This window comes from Pseudorasbora parva, chromosome 4 (assembly GCF_024679245.1).
Source record: "Pseudorasbora parva isolate DD20220531a chromosome 4, ASM2467924v1, whole genome shotgun sequence".
NCBI classification, from domain to species: domain Eukaryota; kingdom Metazoa; phylum Chordata; class Actinopteri; order Cypriniformes; family Gobionidae; genus Pseudorasbora; species Pseudorasbora parva.
In genome coordinates, this window is record NC_090175.1 from 9,173,036 (window position 1) to 9,191,004 (window position 17,969).

At 38.4% G+C, this 17,969-nt stretch overlaps 1 protein-coding gene across 2 annotated transcripts in view; it reads right to left on the minus strand.

The window, feature by feature from the left end:
- The window catches only part of tsc2 (TSC complex subunit 2), a 77,286-nt gene that overhangs the window by 46,958 nt on the left and 12,359 nt on the right, over positions 1-17,969 (minus strand). The window contains exons 12-26 of one of the 2 annotated variants that reach the window (XM_067440789.1): positions 17,251-17,388; positions 17,064-17,167; positions 16,294-16,375; positions 16,046-16,201; positions 11,987-12,097; positions 11,781-11,903; positions 10,802-10,908; positions 10,180-10,333; positions 9,195-9,317; positions 8,965-9,099; positions 7,895-8,084; positions 7,363-7,456; positions 5,725-5,827; positions 5,548-5,642; positions 2,243-2,371 (exon numbers count right to left, since the gene is read on the minus strand). In XM_067440789.1, the coding sequence (XP_067296890.1) occupies positions 2,243-2,371; positions 5,548-5,642; positions 5,725-5,827; positions 7,363-7,456; positions 7,895-8,084; positions 8,965-9,099; positions 9,195-9,317; positions 10,180-10,333; positions 10,802-10,908; positions 11,781-11,903; positions 11,987-12,097; positions 16,046-16,201; positions 16,294-16,375; positions 17,064-17,167; positions 17,251-17,388 (1,844 nt within the window). The remainder of the gene's footprint in view (positions 1-2,242; positions 2,372-5,547; positions 5,643-5,724; positions 5,828-7,362; positions 7,457-7,894; positions 8,085-8,964; positions 9,100-9,194; positions 9,318-10,179; positions 10,334-10,801; positions 10,909-11,780; positions 11,904-11,986; positions 12,098-16,045; positions 16,202-16,293; positions 16,376-17,063; positions 17,168-17,250; positions 17,389-17,969) is intronic. The other variant, XM_067440788.1, reaches the window with a different exon arrangement.

The window sequence follows — 17,969 nt, forward strand, 5'->3', positions numbered from 1 at the left end:
GAAACGAGGCTGTGAGGATGTAGAGTTTTCTTGTGTGGAAAATGCACATATGGGTTTGAAATGACATGAGGTGAGTAAATGAGAACAGAATGTCCGTAAGTGCTAAAAAAAACAACTTTTTTTACTGAGTAGAAAACATGGAGGAACAGCATTTGAAGAGGGCGTCAGTGTAGCATTTTCAGTGTGTTTGCAGCGTTTTTGCCCTGTTCATGGTTCAAAATACACTTTGATGAAACATGGATGGATACTTAACCTGAATCATGCGTAAAGAGAGTGTGAATATGAGAAGGTTAAAACAGGACCAAACAGCCCCCTAGTTTGGGAGCTGAATTAATGCAATCCATCACATTCGACAAACAGCGAAGACAGAGAAGCTAGCCGCTGGATTGTGCGACTGTCCACCTACTTTCACTTTTTCAAATCACACATGCTTCCTGTGTACAGTACTGAGCCCTCGAAGAGACATGGAGAAGGGAAAAAAACAGTTGGGAAGAAATACTATATTTCAATGATTGTGCAGTCACTCGCAAATCTTTTGCGTCGTCTCAAAAAAACACTGTGTTCACCCGAAAAACTTTGTGTTTACTAGCGAAACAGCTAGTATGTGTTTTTTTTTTTGTAATTGAGAGAACTTAAATGTTTGGCGAGAAAACATGCAGTCTTTCGGGCTAACAAGTTTTGTGTGAGAACGTAAAAGTTCTGCAAGCGAACGCAAAGTTTGTCAGGGGAAAAAAATGAGAGAACTTTAAAGTTTTTGTGAGAGAACATAAAAGTTTGTTAGGGGAACAAACTTTTACCAATATAACAAAGGTTTTGCGAGTAAACCTGAAGTTTCTCGGGCTAACAAAAAAGTTTTGCGTGAGAATGTAAAAGTTTTGCGTGAGAATGTAAAAGTTTTGCGTGAGAATGTAAAAGTTTTGCGTGAGAATGTAAAAGTTTTGCGTGAGAATGTAAAAGTTTTGCGTGAGAATGTAAAAGTTTTGCGTGACAATTTAAACATTTTGCGAGTGAATGCAAAATTTATCGGGGGGCCGCTAAAGTTTGCACGAGAACTTAAAATATCTTCAAAGAAATGCAACGTTTTTCAAGGGAACGTAAACATTTTTGTGAGAGAACTTAAATGCTTGGCGAGGAAACGTAAACGTTTTGCGATTAAACAAAGATTTTCGGGCTAACAAGTTTTGCGTGAGAATGTAAAAGTTCTGCAAGCGAACGCAAAGTTTGTCAGGGAAACGGAAAAAAGCGAGAGAACTTAAACGTTTTTGTGAGAGAACGTAAAAGTTGGTCTGGGGAACAAAAGTTTAACACTATAACAAAAGTTTTGCAAGTAAACGTGAAGTTTCTCGGGCTAACAAAAGTTTTGCAAGTAAACGTGAAGTTTCTCGGGCTAACAAAAGTTTTGCGAGTAAACATGAAGTTTCTCTGGCTAACACAAAAGTTTTGCGAGTAAACATGAAGTTTCTAGGGCTAACACAAAAGTTTTGCGAGTAAACGTGAAGTTTCTAGGGCTAACAAAAGTTGAGCGAGAATGTAAAAGTTTTTCGTGACAATTTAAATTTTTGCGAGTGAATGCCAATTTCTCGGGGGGTGGGGGCTGGGGGGCACTAAAGTTTGCGAGGGAACTTCAAAGCATCTGCAAAGAAGTGCAAAGTTTTTCAAGGGAACGTAAATGTTTTTGTGAGAGAACTTAAATGTTTGACGAGGAAACGTAAAAACAAAGTTTTTCGGGCTAAAGAAGAATGTACACATTTTACGCAACTTTTCTCAGTGGGACGCAAACATTTGATAGAACGCAAAAACACTGAAATATAGTTTTCTCCACCCATCAAATGTTTTTTCCTCATCACCATATCCCTTTCGGGGCTCCATAATACTGCCATTTGTTCATGATAAAAAATAAAAAAAACACCATCACAAACAGCACAATAAAGCACGGTAAAAGCAAATAAAAAACGGGGTTAGGTTCAAATCAAAACAGATGCACGCAAGTCAGTGGCCGGGCTCAGCGCATGCAGTCAACATTACCATCAATGACACGAAAGAAAAAAACAAAACCCTCCTCCAGCATGCACCCTTCCCTGCCCAATCAGAATTAGCCCAGATGTCCACGCCCACCCCGCATCGCCATGACATCACCCCACCCCGAATGCCCAAGCCCCGCCCACCGTCCCTGCATACAGAAAAGGAAAAGTAGGGAATATAAATCGGTTGCTGAGGTTTGAGGTTACCAAAAATGCTCTACCTGCGCACCGCATGCTCGGACACACTGATGCTTCGTGAGCGGAAGGCGTCCATGGCCGACAGATCTTTCAGGTCTTTAACGGGAGAGTTTGCGCTGGGGCCTTGCTTCGCCACTTTGGTCGTCCGCAAACTGCCCCGAGGGCAAACGAGGTCAGGTGTGCGTCAGGGTAAGGTCGTGACCAAGGAGGGTTGAGGGGAATTTGGGGAATATTTTAACCACGTCGGCATGGGTGGATGGGGGAGTGCGATTGGTTGTGGAGTGTCACGAAAGGGGCCAGCGACCAATCACAGGTGACGGATCCGAGGTGTCGGCACCCCCCCAAACCACACCCACCACGCATGGCCCAATCAGAGGAGGGGGGAGAGGTCAAATAAGAAAGTGAAAGGAAAACAAAGTAACTTGGTCAGCAGTGCACACTGAGCACCAGAAAACAGGGACAACATTTAGAAAACGAAAAAATAACAAAAGGAGGAAAAACAGAAAACTGGAAGGAGAAACAGCATAAAAAAGATCAACAGACACATAACAAGGCATAAAGTAAGCAATATACTGTCAGCATTCTAGGAAAGGAATGAAAGAGTAGGAGAAAACAAAAGATAAACTCATCAGAGAGAGAGAGAGAGAGAGAGAGATAGAGCACAAATATACTGGTACAGGGAAGAAACAAAGCACTCAGACACTGCAATGATCATCATACTGGAAATGAACAGCAATGGGAAAACAGCGATATGATCATGTGTATGTGAGGGATTTAATACAGCAAATAAACACACAGATGAATGATGGCATGAGGTGAGACTAAAAGCTGGAACGAGAACCTGCGAGGCCTGGCAAACCATAAAAGATCATGAAAAGCCAGGATTTGAACATCTAACTTTGAAACACATTTACATGCACAAGGAACCCGTATGCTCTCTTCTCATTTAGACGCGAAATTCATTCGAAATTAGACCCGAAATTCACTTTTTAAAAATGTAGTGTTTATTGGAGTAGTAGTCCAAGACAGCAGGATTTGTTTTTCTTCTTCTTTTTTTAAGGTTGATTTTCTGGTGAAGCCTCAATTCAGAAAATTAATTACATGCTTGACATCAGGGATTCACACACTTTTTTGCCAGCCTTTGACCTAAAATATTTACTTTTTTAATAATTTTACACTGCATTTTCAGTTTTCTGATGCAGGTAAACAAATAAAATGTTCAAAATATTTAAATATTTAATCTTTTTAGTAAGCATTTTATTGTTATATTATTTATTTTAAGGTTATTTATTTAATTAGCCTTAATGATTTGCTCTTTATCAACACACGATCCCATTACTTATGCAAGCAGTACATTTAAAAACTCTTGTTATGCATTATGCTGCATTTAAGTAATTTTGTACAATACTTTTATTGATTATTAAATGATGCTTATTCGTAACAAAATGTAGGTTGTTTTTTTATTAAAAATGCTTCATTAATAGTGTTCATATGTAATATCACACAGAATTACCTTTGTGTGCACATGTGTAGACTTTTCAGATTATATATATATAATGCTCATTTATTATATTCTGAAAAGTCTGATTAACACAAGAATAATAATAAGTATTATTAGATTTACAGAAATTTATAGAGCCTGTAATATTGTCTTAATTTAGTGATGTCAATCAGGTTATTGCGTTTACATGAATCCTATACAACCATAACATGACCAATATTCTTGTGCATGTAAATGCATTGGTTGATTTTTCTCTATCAGGCTTTTCCAGCTTCAGTGTCAGGACAAGACACAGGACTTACAAAACAGAAAACAATAAAAACACTGAAAATGAACCTGGAACGTGTCGGGACAATGAGATTAGATGGTGTTGTGGCTCTAGACACAGTGTATAAGATCATGAACTTTATTAGTGATAAGCCTGGGGAAAATTAAAACGGTTACAGCAATTGCAAAGCATTGGTTGCTGCACCAGGTGTGCTGGTTAAAATGGATTAGGAAGACGTTATCACTGAAATTTCCTGTTAAAGTAAAGTGGTTCATGGGATATTGGCTGTTTTTACACCCAATACATAAAGTGAAATGAAGAAAAGGGGAGACAGAGAATGAATGAAGTAGAAAAGAGTGCTTAATGTAAAAATAATAATAATATGGAATAGAAAAGAAGACTGTTAACCTATAGTTTATCGGTCCCTTTGTTAGATATCATATGAAGTTATTCAGGATGGGATCATGGCTCATTATTAAACATCAACACATGATTTAGAGCTGTGTGTACTGTGTGTGTTTGGGTGTTTCTTCAACTTTGGCTATTTTTAGTCCCTTTAAAAATTAAACTCCTTTAAAAAAGTTTTTAAACTTACTAATATATTTAGTCAACTAACAACATGCAATACTGGATAAACACACTTCTTTCATGAACAGTCATCATTTCCATCACATCTTTCTGTGGTAGACTTAAAATAATAAATTGGGGGGGGGGGGGGGGGGGGGGGAAATAAAATGACCAAAACTGTAGCAAGAATTTATGAATCCTTACATCCAAAGTGACGATGGATGGATGGATATATAAACATAATCTCAATCTTGTAATCTCAATATGTTCTTTTTATGTAAGATTATCACTATTAAAATAAGACAATCCATTATAAAGAGATAAAGAGAGAGAGAGAGAGAGAGAGAGAGAGAGAGAGAGAGAGAGAGAGAGAGAGAGAGAGAGAGAGAGAGAGAGAGAGAGAGAGAGAGAGAGAGAGAGAGAGAGAGAGAGAGAGAGATTTATATATCTTTGTGTAGATCATTTTATGATGGACTTTCTTATTTTAAGAATGAAAATCTTGCATAAAAAGGTGAAAAGTATCAAAACCAAAAAGTTCTGCTAAAAACAAAATCTCCAAAACAGTTTTAATGTGACCTTCATATAACAAATAGTCAGAAATCAACTCTATTAATCTGAATAAAAATCAATCCCTCGGACATGTGTCCATAGTTGAAGAATCACACTAATAAATGAACGTGTTAATGGTTTTGATGTCAAAGTCACCGCTGAGACACATGATGAGAGAGATAGAAATAGAGAGAAAGAAAAGAGAAAGACAAGGAAAGAGAAAGACAAGAAAAGAGACGTCCCACAGTCAAACTAGCATCCGTGAGTGGATGAGAGCACTGATGTTCTGACTTAATCAGACACATAAAGCCACAAATCACGGCAATACCACCAAAAAAGATGAACCAATGAGGAGCCTGAATGACTGAGTGCTTCCGACGGTGAAACCTGACAAGATGCGGCCGTACGTGAGCATGTGTATGTGTGTGTGTGTGTGTGTGTACCTCTTGGGCCTCTCGTTCAGGCTGGTGCTGCGCGCTCTGAAGCTGCTCTGCTCGTGTGTATCATCGAACGGCAGAAGAGCGTTTGAGCGGAGACCCTTATGACACAAAAACAACGAGTCAACACAAACAGATCGTTCAAACCCTAAAACATATGAGTACAGAAGTCCCACCACCCACCTTGGTGATATACTGAACAAAGTCTTTCCTGAAGGGCAGCCTGCAGCGTATGAACCACATGGCGATCACATGATGGGCTAGAGACACTATGTACTGATTAAACCTTCAGGGGATGGAAGAAACACAAGAAAACTCACAGAGGCTGCATTTATTTGACTAAAAATACAGTAAAATCAGCAATATTACGAAATATTTTCACATTTTAAAATAGCCGTTTTCTATGTGAATATATTGTAAAATGTAATTTATTCCCGTGATCAAAAGCTGTATTTTCAGCATCATTACTCCAGTCTTCTGTGTCACATGATCCTTCAGAAATCATTCTTGCGAACAAGTCAAACTAACTTAAAAATGAATTATTACCAATTAACAGTAGGGGAGAAACGAACGAAGACATTTTTCTTGAGTAAGAGTAAAAGTACCCCTTCTTAAATATACTCTAAAAGTACAAATAACCCAAAAAATGTACTCAAGTAAATGTAATTCGTTACGACCCATCTCTGCTAAAATGATGACTTGATGCTCTAGAACAGGGGTCTCAAACTCCCGGCCCGCGGGCCACTTGCGGCCCGCAGGATGATATTTTGTGGCCCCCTACTTGACATCAAAGTTTAGTGTTAGTGTGGCCGCGCTTTGCTCTGAAAACCATTTTTGGCGGAGTCGTTGCGTGTGCCTATGCCGCGCTTTATGCCTCACTTCGTGTGTGTGTATATGAGAGAGTTAGCTCAGCCCTCTCTCGTGCAGTTATAATTGGTTGACACCTCGTGATTGACATGAACAGAGGCTAATCAGACAGTCGAAATGAATGTGGTTTAATGGCGCTCAAATGGCCAATCAAATCAAAGTAGGCGGGATATACATTCTCTTTTGGTCCGCGCACATGCTCGCTCGCGCACTCTTCACACACACAGACGAGCGCTTCAATATATCGCGTAATGCCGTTGCGGAGAGAGACTATTCTTTCCGGTGAAATCACAAAACTAAATTGCACACACACAAATGCACACAAAATGCAACGTGTCCATGCTCTTAATATACAACCATTGATGAACATTTGAAGAAAACTATGAGCGGATTAAAACTCTGAACATTTGAGACGATTTACTAAAAGTCTTCTGTTAGACCAGTGAGGAACTCAAATATAAGCAGCCGATGTACGTATTTATTCACTCATGCGAATAATCTCAGGACTAATAATATATTTGACGACAATTAATGCAAATATTGTTTGCAAATAGTCCCAAATTGATTATTTCCCAACTAGAATTAGACCTAGAATTTCGTTCACTGTTCTGTTTGACCTGATTATGGCCTTGCTTTGAAATTGTCTACTATTTTAAATAAAAATCGATGCGGCCCACCCTGACCCAGAGTCTACTTCCAGTGGCCCCCGGGTAATTTGAGTTTGAGACCCCTGCTCTAGAAACATAATGTTGAAAACGGTTTCATATACTTGTGGATAGATTAACCAAACTTTAAACTTATCAAACTATTTCAAAATATAAACTTAACAAACTATATTAAACTTTTTCAAACTTTCTGATCAACTCTCTCCCAACCCAACTTAGTCTGTCTTTAAACTTTTTAATCATATATTTGTGGATACCCTCGGTCGAATGTGTGTCTGACGATACTCACTTTGAAGGGTTGGTGTATGGCAGCGATATGGCAAACACGCTAACATACTGCTCAGCTACGAAGTTAGCATACAGATGTGGGAGCCGCACCAATGCTGCAGACGAAAGAAGAGAGTGGTGGTAAATTATACGCATTAATAAAACGTTAATATATTCTGATTGGTAAGAACAGGGGTTTTCAAAATGGGGTCTGAAGGTTCAAAGGGGTCCCCAGAAAAATTCAAAGGATTAAAAGCAAAGCAAAAAAGGATAAAGTCTACCGAACCATCGAACTGTTTAATTTCTAACCGTTTCTCTCCTTACAACCAACATGAAGTATAGCCAATTTAAGTTTGGATATTATATGTTGTATTTATAATATCACATACTATTTAACAGTTTAAATGTTTTTTCATTCATAAAAATATATAGATGGATTTTAAGAAGTGGGTTCCCCATACAGGTTCATCATATTTGGGGCTCCCTGGCATCATAAAGTTTGAAAACCCCTGGGTCAGAATGTGAAAATGGGACAAAGAAAGGCTTGCGCTCACTGGACAGGAACTCCAGCATGGGGGACGCCATGGCAACGGTGGCCGAGATGTGGGTCAGTTTGACGATGAGGGCGGGCAGGAGTTTGATCATGATTTCGGGCATCTCCACGGTGCACATGGTCAGAGCCACCACACACTGCTTAGCACAGCGGTAAATCAGGCCCTTCTCCAAACACTGCACCAGCTCCCTCTGAGACATCAACACACGAACAACAACCGCTCCGTAAACACTCTTACAGGGTTTTTCCTGGGTCAGAAACGGTGTTCGGTGGTGGCTGACCAGACATGGTCATCCACACACACACACACACACACACACACACACACACACACACACACACACACACACACACACAGTAAAAGTACCTACCCGCGTAATCTGTATATCCTCAATTTTAAAAAATGTTTAATAAATACAGCAAATAATGTTTTATTAAGGTTTGGTTTAGTGTTATTTTAGTATCATAAATATAGTATTAATTAATATTTTAATTAAAGAAATAAAAGAATAAAAAAGTGAACAAGAATAAAATATAAAAAAAAATATATATATATATATAAAATATAGAATACAAAAAAGTTAAGTTTAGTTTAGTTTTTAGCAGTGTTATTTTAGGATCATAAATATAGTATTAATTAATATTTAGAATGAATAAAAAAAACTACAGTTTTTTAGTTTAAATTAAAACAAAAATAATTTAAAAAATGAATACATAAATAAATGCAATTTGTTTTATCGAGTCATTTATTTATTTAATTAATTATTTATGCATCTATATTTTTATGCATTTATTTTTAACTTCTGCAGGTTTGGACCTCCATACATTTTTATTTTTATATTTTCCTTTTAATATTAGTTTATGGGTAACCGCTCTCTCTGGATCAGCGGCTTCATAAACACAGATCTGAATGTTCACTGTGATTTAGACGCAGGAGAATCGTTGTCATTTAGAAATGAGATCATGTGTGTGTTTGAATTCGAGATCGTGATCTTTTAGTGATTAATGGTGCAGCTCTACTGCATGTGTGTGTGTGTGGTTTAGACAGCGAGGTCAGGGTGTATGCGTCACCTGTCGGGACTGATCCAGGTAGCTGTGGTAGGAGGTGAGGGCAGTGAGGACAGGAACCACAGCCAGCTGAACATCTGTCAGGGAGAACCCATCAGGAGTCTTCTTCAAACGCTCTGATATCAGCCGGTCCGTCACCTGCAAACAAACACAACTCAAATCAACTAGTGCCCATATAGTTCACTGCATTTAGTAACTGTGGGTGTTTTGCAAGTGCGTGTCCAGTGTGTTACCATCGAGCAGAGAGTGGAGCACAGGTGATCGATGTTGCACGGTGACGTCAGTATGAGGACTTTATACTGGATGGTGCACGACATCTTATCCAGAACCAGCTTCAGGACCTTCCAGTCAGTCTCCTACAAATCAAACACAGGATCAGCCCTAACAACATGCTGGTATACACATGCACATGTGAATATGCATTCATATACAGAAATCATACCAGGTGCTACTTTTCCTCCGAAAAATACAGTATGTTGTATAAGAATTCAAACTGTATTTTGAGGAAGACAATCTTTGCTGTGTGTGTCTGTCTGCGTGTCTGTCTTTCTGCGTGTCTGTCTGCGTGTCTGTCTGCGTGTCTGTCTGCGTGTCTGTCTGCGTGTCTGTCTGCGTGTCTGTCTGCGTGTCTGTCTGTCTGTCTGCGTATCTGTCTGCCAGTTGTTCTGTCTGTCTGTCTGTCAGTCTGCGTGTCTGTCTGCCAGTTGTTCTGTCTGTCTGTCTGTCTGTCTGTCTGTCTGTCTGTCTGTCTGCCAGTTGTTCTGTCTGTCTGCGTGTCTGTCTGCGTGTCTGTCTGCGTGTCTGTCTGCGTGTCTGTGCCAGTTGTTCTGTCTGTCTGTCTGCGTGTCTGTCTGTCAGTTGTTCTGTCTGTCTGTGTGTCTGTCTGTCTGTCTGTCTGCGTGTCTGTCTGTCAGTTGTTCTGTCTCTCTGTCTGTCTCTCTGTCTGTCTCTCTGTCTGTCTCTCTGTCTGTCTCTCTGTCTGTCTCTCTGTCTGTCTCTCTGTCTGTCTCTCTGCGTGTCTCTCTGCGTGTCTCTCTGCGTGTCTCTCTGCGTGTCTGTCTCTCTGCGTGTCTGTCTCTCTGCGTGTCTGTCTCTCTGCGTGTCTGTCTCTCTGCGTGTCTGTCTGTCTGCGTATCTATCTGTCTGTCTGACTGTGTGTGTGTGTGTGTGTGTGTGTGTGTGTGTGTGTGTGTGTGTGTGCGTGGGGTGTGTGTGTACCATCTTCAGGCACTGGAGCAGCACGTTGAACGCCAGGTTGTAGGGCAGAAAGGCGGTTCGAATGGACGAGGGCGGGGCTGCTGGAGTGGGACTTCCTGTCGGTGGAGACACCGTTCCTGCTGGCTTCTTATCGGACGCTCTCTTCTCCGACTCACTGGAAAACAGACATTTAGATAGAATTATAAAATTAAGATGTATATATTTTATTTGAATTTAAATATAATATAATATATTTATATATTTTAATATATATTTTATATAATATATTTTTATATAATATATTATAATATATTTAATATAAATATAATATAATATATTAAATATAATATATTTAAATAAATGTATAGTTAATTTAAATGTAATGATAAAATGATAAATGTAATGATAAAATTGAATAATAAATTTAGTTAGGCAATTTTATACTAATTATAATTTTTATAAATAATGTATTTTATTTCAATTTAATAATAAATCTGATTATTCTCTTTAATGTCATTTCATGAATTAATTTAAATAAATGTATACTTCATTTAAATGTAATAATAAATCTAGTAAATCTGAATATCTTTTTTAATAAGTGTGTGTGAGAAAACGGCAAAAACACGTATGCGTGTGTTCTTACCCCACGTCACAGTGACAGTATGGACTGAATCTCAGGACGCCATCTTTATTGGGAACCCCCAGGCGATGAAGAGAGTCCGCCCTCATCATCAGTAAGAAATCAAAGACCTGACACAGAAACAATGAGAGAAAACAACCCTTTTACCATTTCTGAAGTCAAGATGTTTCTATGAGCCGTTATGGTGCCAGAGGTGGACAGTAACTAAGCTCATTTACTTGAGTACTGTACTTAAGTACACTTTTTGAGTATCTGTACTTTACTTGAGTATTATTTTTTCTGTAAACTTATGACTTTTTCCTCCACTACATTTCTATCAAGGTCCTCGAAGTCGAAAGTCGTTTCTGTCGCAGCTCTGAAAGTCAGTGGATGATTTTTTTTCTTCTTTTAAAGGTGTTTGGGTTTTTGCAGAAAGCCCTTCAGGAATCACTCTTGTAGAGTCTCGTGAAGTTCAATGATTTCACAGCAATGTTTGAACATTGATTTATAGTTTATAGCAAAATGGAAGAAGACAGATGTCAAAATGTTCATTTTGTCGAGTATTCACACAAACAAAGTTGATTATGTCTTCAGTGAACATAAACAGTTATCAGATGAGTATCAGTGTATTGGATCCGTGCATTCGGTCTTAAAGTGACAGCAGCTTTGTAACTTTTATACAAGTATTTCAATGAGTTTAAGTTAGTCGTATGATAGCATGTCAGATGGAGCGTCACTGACGGGATTAAACCATCATGATGGCATAGTGTGCATTTATACAACGATAATAATATAATGCGTTGACATAAAAAAGGGAATTTACTTTTGATACTTAAGTACTTTTGATAACAAATACTTCTGTACTTTTACTCTAGTAAAAATCTGTTTTTACAACTTTCACTTGTAACGGAGTAATATTTGACCAGTAGTACTTTTACTCAAGTAATGAAGTTGTGTACTTTGTCCACCTCTGTGGTTAACTAACTCAAGTCAAAAGTCTGACCTTCAGCCGTATGGAGCTTCCGATGGCACTGAAGTATTTATTCTTATAGTGAAGCTGCAGATGAGCGATCAGCAGCTCGAACACTCGACTGGCGTGACTGGCGGGCAGACTGTAGAGTTTGCTCTGGAGAACCACAGATGCACAATCACTAGAGCTGCTATGGAGAATATCCACGATTACACAGATAAGACTAGGTGTTGCGGTACCTGCAGTATGTCTAGCAGACCCAAAATGGCGGTTCGGACGTCCTCCGTGGGCGACTCCACACACAGGTCTCGTTCTCCCTCCATAGAGCACGTTAGCGGACGACTAGCAACCTGCAGGAGCACAGGAGAGCTCGGCTTCATCAACATGTTTATATGGCAATAGAACATAAAGATGCTACATAAAAAAGAAATTCAACAAAATTACAATAAAATTTTCACAGCGTGAATGGAAAAAAATCTATATGTGCTCAGTGGAGGTGAATTTTTATTGTATTATGTGGTAAGAACACAACACTGCATAGAGTATGATGAAAACACATTTACTGAATAAATTCCTTGCTCAAAACAAATCTGAATTATGTGCTCGTGGTCAATCACCAGCAAACTTGATACTGTTTTCAAACTAGTACTAATTTAAACCTAATATAAATGTAATAATATAGTTAAATAAATGTATATTATAATTGTATAATACATTTGAAAACGAAGTTATTATACTAAATAAAAGAGCCACAGTGGCATTAACTTCCAATTCCATTTCTATTTTGTTCGCTGGAAGTGACTCTTGAACAAATGTAATGGAAAGGCTGCTGAATACACAAATAGTGTTTTTGTGTTGCAAAAAGAGTAATAATTTATGCGTAGCTAACAGGGGTGTAACAATACACTCGCGTCACGATTCGATATATATCACGATACTGAACTCACAATACGATGTGTATCCTGATATTTTAAGCCAACATGAAATTTTCATATTTTACTTTTTTATTATTATTAAAATAATATTATTAATTGTGTATTATTATTATTAGGACCAACAAATATTCCCCCATTGCAACATTAATTATTATACTCAACATTATATATAGTCATTTAATGTAAAAAATTAGGGCCGGGACTTTAACGCGTTAATTAAGATTAATTAATTACGTGACTTTAACGCGTTAATTAATTACGCAAAAAAAATAAAAAATTTAACCACACTTATTTTTGCACCGCGGAACGTTTTTCAATGAATGAGTTTCGACGGACCGATTATACTGGAACACCAACTAGCGCTCACGAGTCATGACAACAACAAACCAGTGTGAACATGAATGAAGAAGCTGATGAGACCGCTTTGCTTGGCCCCGTGATGGGAAATTTTGTTTAAAAAAATGAAAGGATGGAAGCGTCGACAAGAGCATGGTTGTGTGCAAGCTATACATCAAGGAATCTGCGTATCACCGCAGCACATCGAGCCTCAAATATCACAAATAAGGTCAAATATTTATATGCAATTAAAATGCGATTAATTTCGATTAATTAATTACAAAGCCTCTAATTAATTAGATTAATTTTTTTAATCGAGTCCCGGCCCTAGTAAAAATGTCACTGAAACTCTGTAAACTTTTATTTTTTCCCCTCAGGCATTATTTACACACAGGCAGCATCTCTCCCAGTGCTCTTAGTGTCCTGCCTCTCCCACTATTAATGCGCTATACATATAAGAATAAACCATCTAAAATGCTTTGCAGAATCATGATTTAAATGCTGTTTGCGCTTTGACTTTGAGCAGTGTGTGTGCTTCAGATGATCAATGCAATCCGTCACAGCTCTAATCACAAGAAAGCTCGTCAAAATGACCGCTCTCAAACTATAAATGTTTAGCTGGTCCAAGAGGTTTAATTCTGCATTTACTCACTCGTCTGTTGTTTTCTCGTGTCAATCGTTTGAACATCCGTGTTCAATTCAGTATGTGCGTCGTTGTAAATCTGTTCATCATAAGTCTTCGAGTCTCTTCAGAAGACTTGGATTTGGATTATACACTAGTTAGTTTTTTTTTTGGATCTTTTAAGTGTGAGAGGAATAATGGACTTTAAATGGAGGAACAGAAATCCCTCAGGTTTCATAAAGAATATCTAAACGAAAAACAACATGATGGTAAGTGCATGATGACAGAGTTTACATTTGTTTGGGTGAGTTATACCTTATAAATAGGCCAACTACATTAAGTTGAGCCTTGGATAAAACAACTCTATATTGCATCATTTTCATCAACGATACATATCGGCACATTTTTATATCGTGATATATCGTTTAACGATATATTATTGCATTCCTATGACACATGTCCCTGTGGATGCTGACAGTAATAATGAACAGCCAGCAAATGGCCTGAATGATTTACATCTCAAAACCTAATTTTAAAGAAATATCACATTTTAATAACCTCATATTCTTTTCGTAACCTCTATTAGGACTATTTAAATGGCCTGAAAAAGCATTCTTTCCCTTACACCGTGTTCTGACTACACGCGACACGTGATAAAAGGTTTCTTTTCCATGTTAATTCGAGTTTGCAGGGTTTTTCCTACATTTAAATTTTTTTTGGCGGCCACCAAAGTAAATTTTTGTCCCGCCAAAGCCTTATTTGATGTGTTATTGTGATTTATAAATTGATGTAGATTACTAATGCGCGTGACTCTCTGCTCGTTCTGACATTCAGTTAACGTGCGCCCTCGCTAACTGATTGACGGAGAACGAGCAGATAGCCCCACACTCTGTCTTCAAAACCATCTCCGTTCTCTCTCTTTCTCACTCGCACATATAAATCAAAATCAACAGAACTGACAAAATGGTAAAAGGTCTGAAGACTGAATCAGTGCGCCACGTGGCGCGTTAGCACAATATTTTCCCTGAATTACTGCTGGATGCTCGAAAATCGCAGCTCTTTTGACAGACGTTTTGCACATGCAGCTGACATAACCCATACTTTTAAATAAACGGAAAAATATCCTTATGAAGTGTTTTCTATGATCAATCTTTCAATCAATTAATTGAACCGATTCATTTTAATGAACTGATCTGTCCAACACTGAACTCACGAATCGGTGTTATCATTTACTCACCAACAACTCTGAAATGAGAATGCAAGAGTGCTTACCCCATTAAATAAGAGGGGTTAGTAAGAATTAGTCTTAATAATCCACAGTATTTTCCTGTTTTTATTTTGAGTATTTGATAATGTGTAGTAAATTACCACAGAAAATTTTAGTTTTTCCGGAATAAGGTGAAAGCAGAACAACGCAAATGTAATTGTTTATGGCAGAGAATTAGACTTAATTTGTTATTAAATTTTTAATGCTGCTTTTTAATAATTGTTGCCAAAATAATGAATCAGTAAACCATGCAAACTGTGTAAAAATGAGGAACTAAAGAAACAAACATCAAGACATCATACATAATGAGAAATCAAAATTGGATGAGCAAAAAAAATGTTAGCATTTATTTAACATTTATTGTGAGTATTGGGCTCACAGATCATGCGGGTAGGTACTTTTACTGTTGGTGTGTGTGTGTGCGCGTGCATGCGTGTGTGTGGATGACCATGACTGGTCAGCCACCACCGAAGACCATTTCCGACCCAGGAAAAACCCTGGTTTGTCCTAACTAGCCGCGACGGCAACACTCGATGAATCTATTTTAGAAACGGTTTCTATTTTTGTGCGATGTCACGGCTGGAACAACACAAAACATGGCAATGGTAATCTCAGGTAGTGTTTATGTGCTTTATTTAATGTTAAAAATGTGTATGGTACTCTGAATATTATTTAGCGCTCCCAGCTTTGTCATACTAAAGCAGCAAAGGATAATTCACCTCAGATCTTGAAATTAAACACACTGAAACAAAAGCGTTCAAACTTTGAACAACAAACAAGTTCTATGACAACGATTGTTTTAGTAACTCAGTGTGTATTTTAGCAGTTTAAATGGTGTAATATTTGTGAATTTGATAATGTAGAATTTCCTTGCGAGTGCCGTCAAGATTAATCTCTGGTGCCGGGCACTTGCCGCTAGAGCCCGCCCACACGCTGTTCTGATTGGCCGGAGTTTTTGATTGATTTGTTGCATCTTGTAGTCATGTCGTGTCTGGTGTGGACAGACAAGTTGCTTTTCGCTGGCATCCTATCGCGTCACGTGTAGTTAGGACATGGTGTTACGCATTTAAAAATGTGTACCATTTTTTTTAATTTTATAATTTCAAAATGGAAAAAATTGGAAAGCATGAAACGTTACCTTCTCGATGATGTCCAGCAGGCTGCTGAAGTGATGCGTGTTGCAGCCCTCGGCTAGATCCACCAATAGCTGCGTGGCTTGCTTCCTGACGGACAGGTCTCGATCTTCAGCTATCTGCCCCAGCTGAGGAATCACCACCACCTCGATCAGCTCCTCCTAGTCAAACAGAGCACAGATGTTCAAGAGAAATGTGACCGCAGCCAGAAACTCACGAACACACAGAGGTCCGTGTGTGTTTGAGGACTGACTTCATAGAGCTGCCGGTTTGTGCTGAGCACGAAGGACAGGATGTTCAGAATCTTGATCCTGATCATAGAACGGCTCTCATTCCTGACAGAGAGAAAGAGAGAGATTATTCTTGATATGTTTAAAACATGAATGACACTACGTTTTATAGAGCTGCACTGCATATAACAGTGGATGAATCAGCGTTTTTAAACAAATCTCTCAAGTGAATAATTCAATGACACACTCATTAAGACTGTTTTTGTTGTTTAACTGGATGAATCAGTGTTTTTGTATGAATCTCTTGAATGAATGATTCAATGACTCACTCATTAAGACTGTTTTTGTTGTTTAACTGGATGAATCAGCGTTTTTGAATTAATCTATTGAATGAATGATTCAATGACTCACTCATAAAGACTTCACTTGTTTCATTACTGTATGAACCAGTGGTTTTGAATGAATCTCTTGAATGAATGATTCAATGACTCACTCATTAAGACTGTTTTTGTTGTTTAACTGGATGAATCAGCGTTTTTGAATTAATCTCTTGAATGAATGATTCAATGACTCACTCATAAAGATTTCACTTGTTTCATTACTGTATGAACCAGTGGTTTTGAATGAATCTCTTGAATGAATGATTCAATGACTCACTTATAAAGACTTCTCTTTTCATTACTTGCTGAATCAGCGTTTTGGAATGAATCTCTTGAATGAATGATTCAATGTTATTTTACTTTTATACAGCCAGTATTGTACAAAGGGCTACATAAATAAAACGTTTCCAGACCTGAAGAACTTCTCCATGAGTTTCAGGAGGTTCTGCAGCCACCCGTCTTTGGCCGGCTGGATGGACTGAGCTCTGTAGGAAATCAGCGTCAACACGGACGCGTCCTGCCAGAGAGATTCAACAACAGTCAGTCAAGCCAGACGGTTTCAGAAGAGGACAGACGTTACAGAGAGCAAGCCAAACTCACGGGACGTTTATCGGCGCACTTCTCCACCAGGCTGAAGAACCTCTGTGAGGATCCGTGGAAGTCGTTCTGCTCGTACAGCTCCTCGACGGTGCTAAGTAGCTCATACACGATCACCTTCAGATCGGGACTGCCCATCGTCTGAACACAGGAGACAAACACGGTCAGAGATCACCTGAGCGAGAGAGTCTCGGGCTGCTTGAAAACAAACTCTGGAGCAGTTCGCTTGTAGTGAGAGGGCGATCCGACCCAACAAACAAGGCTGTATCACAATATATGATGGGTAATTAAAGGGTTAGTCCACCCAAAAATGTGATGTTTATCAGCAGAACACAAATGAAGATTTTTAACTCAACTCAGTCGTATAATTCATGTGACTGGGTAACAACTCTATGAGAGCAAAACAAACAAACAAAAAAACATGCTTAGACAACGTGCACAAAAACCCTGCTGCTCCTGACGACACATTGATGTCTTAAGACACAAACCGACCGGTTTCTGTGAGAAACAACAATATTTGTTATTTTTTTACCTCATATCTCGACGAGTCTCATCAAGTGTTCCCATCCTTCATTACTTCCGTCTGGTGAGGTGAAATAGCGCCGCAATTATATATATATATAAAATGTAGATTCCTCATTCAACCGATCCGCGCAGGCACTAATGAGGAATCTATATATATATATATGATCACGCAGTTTGACCTCACCAGACGGAAGTTA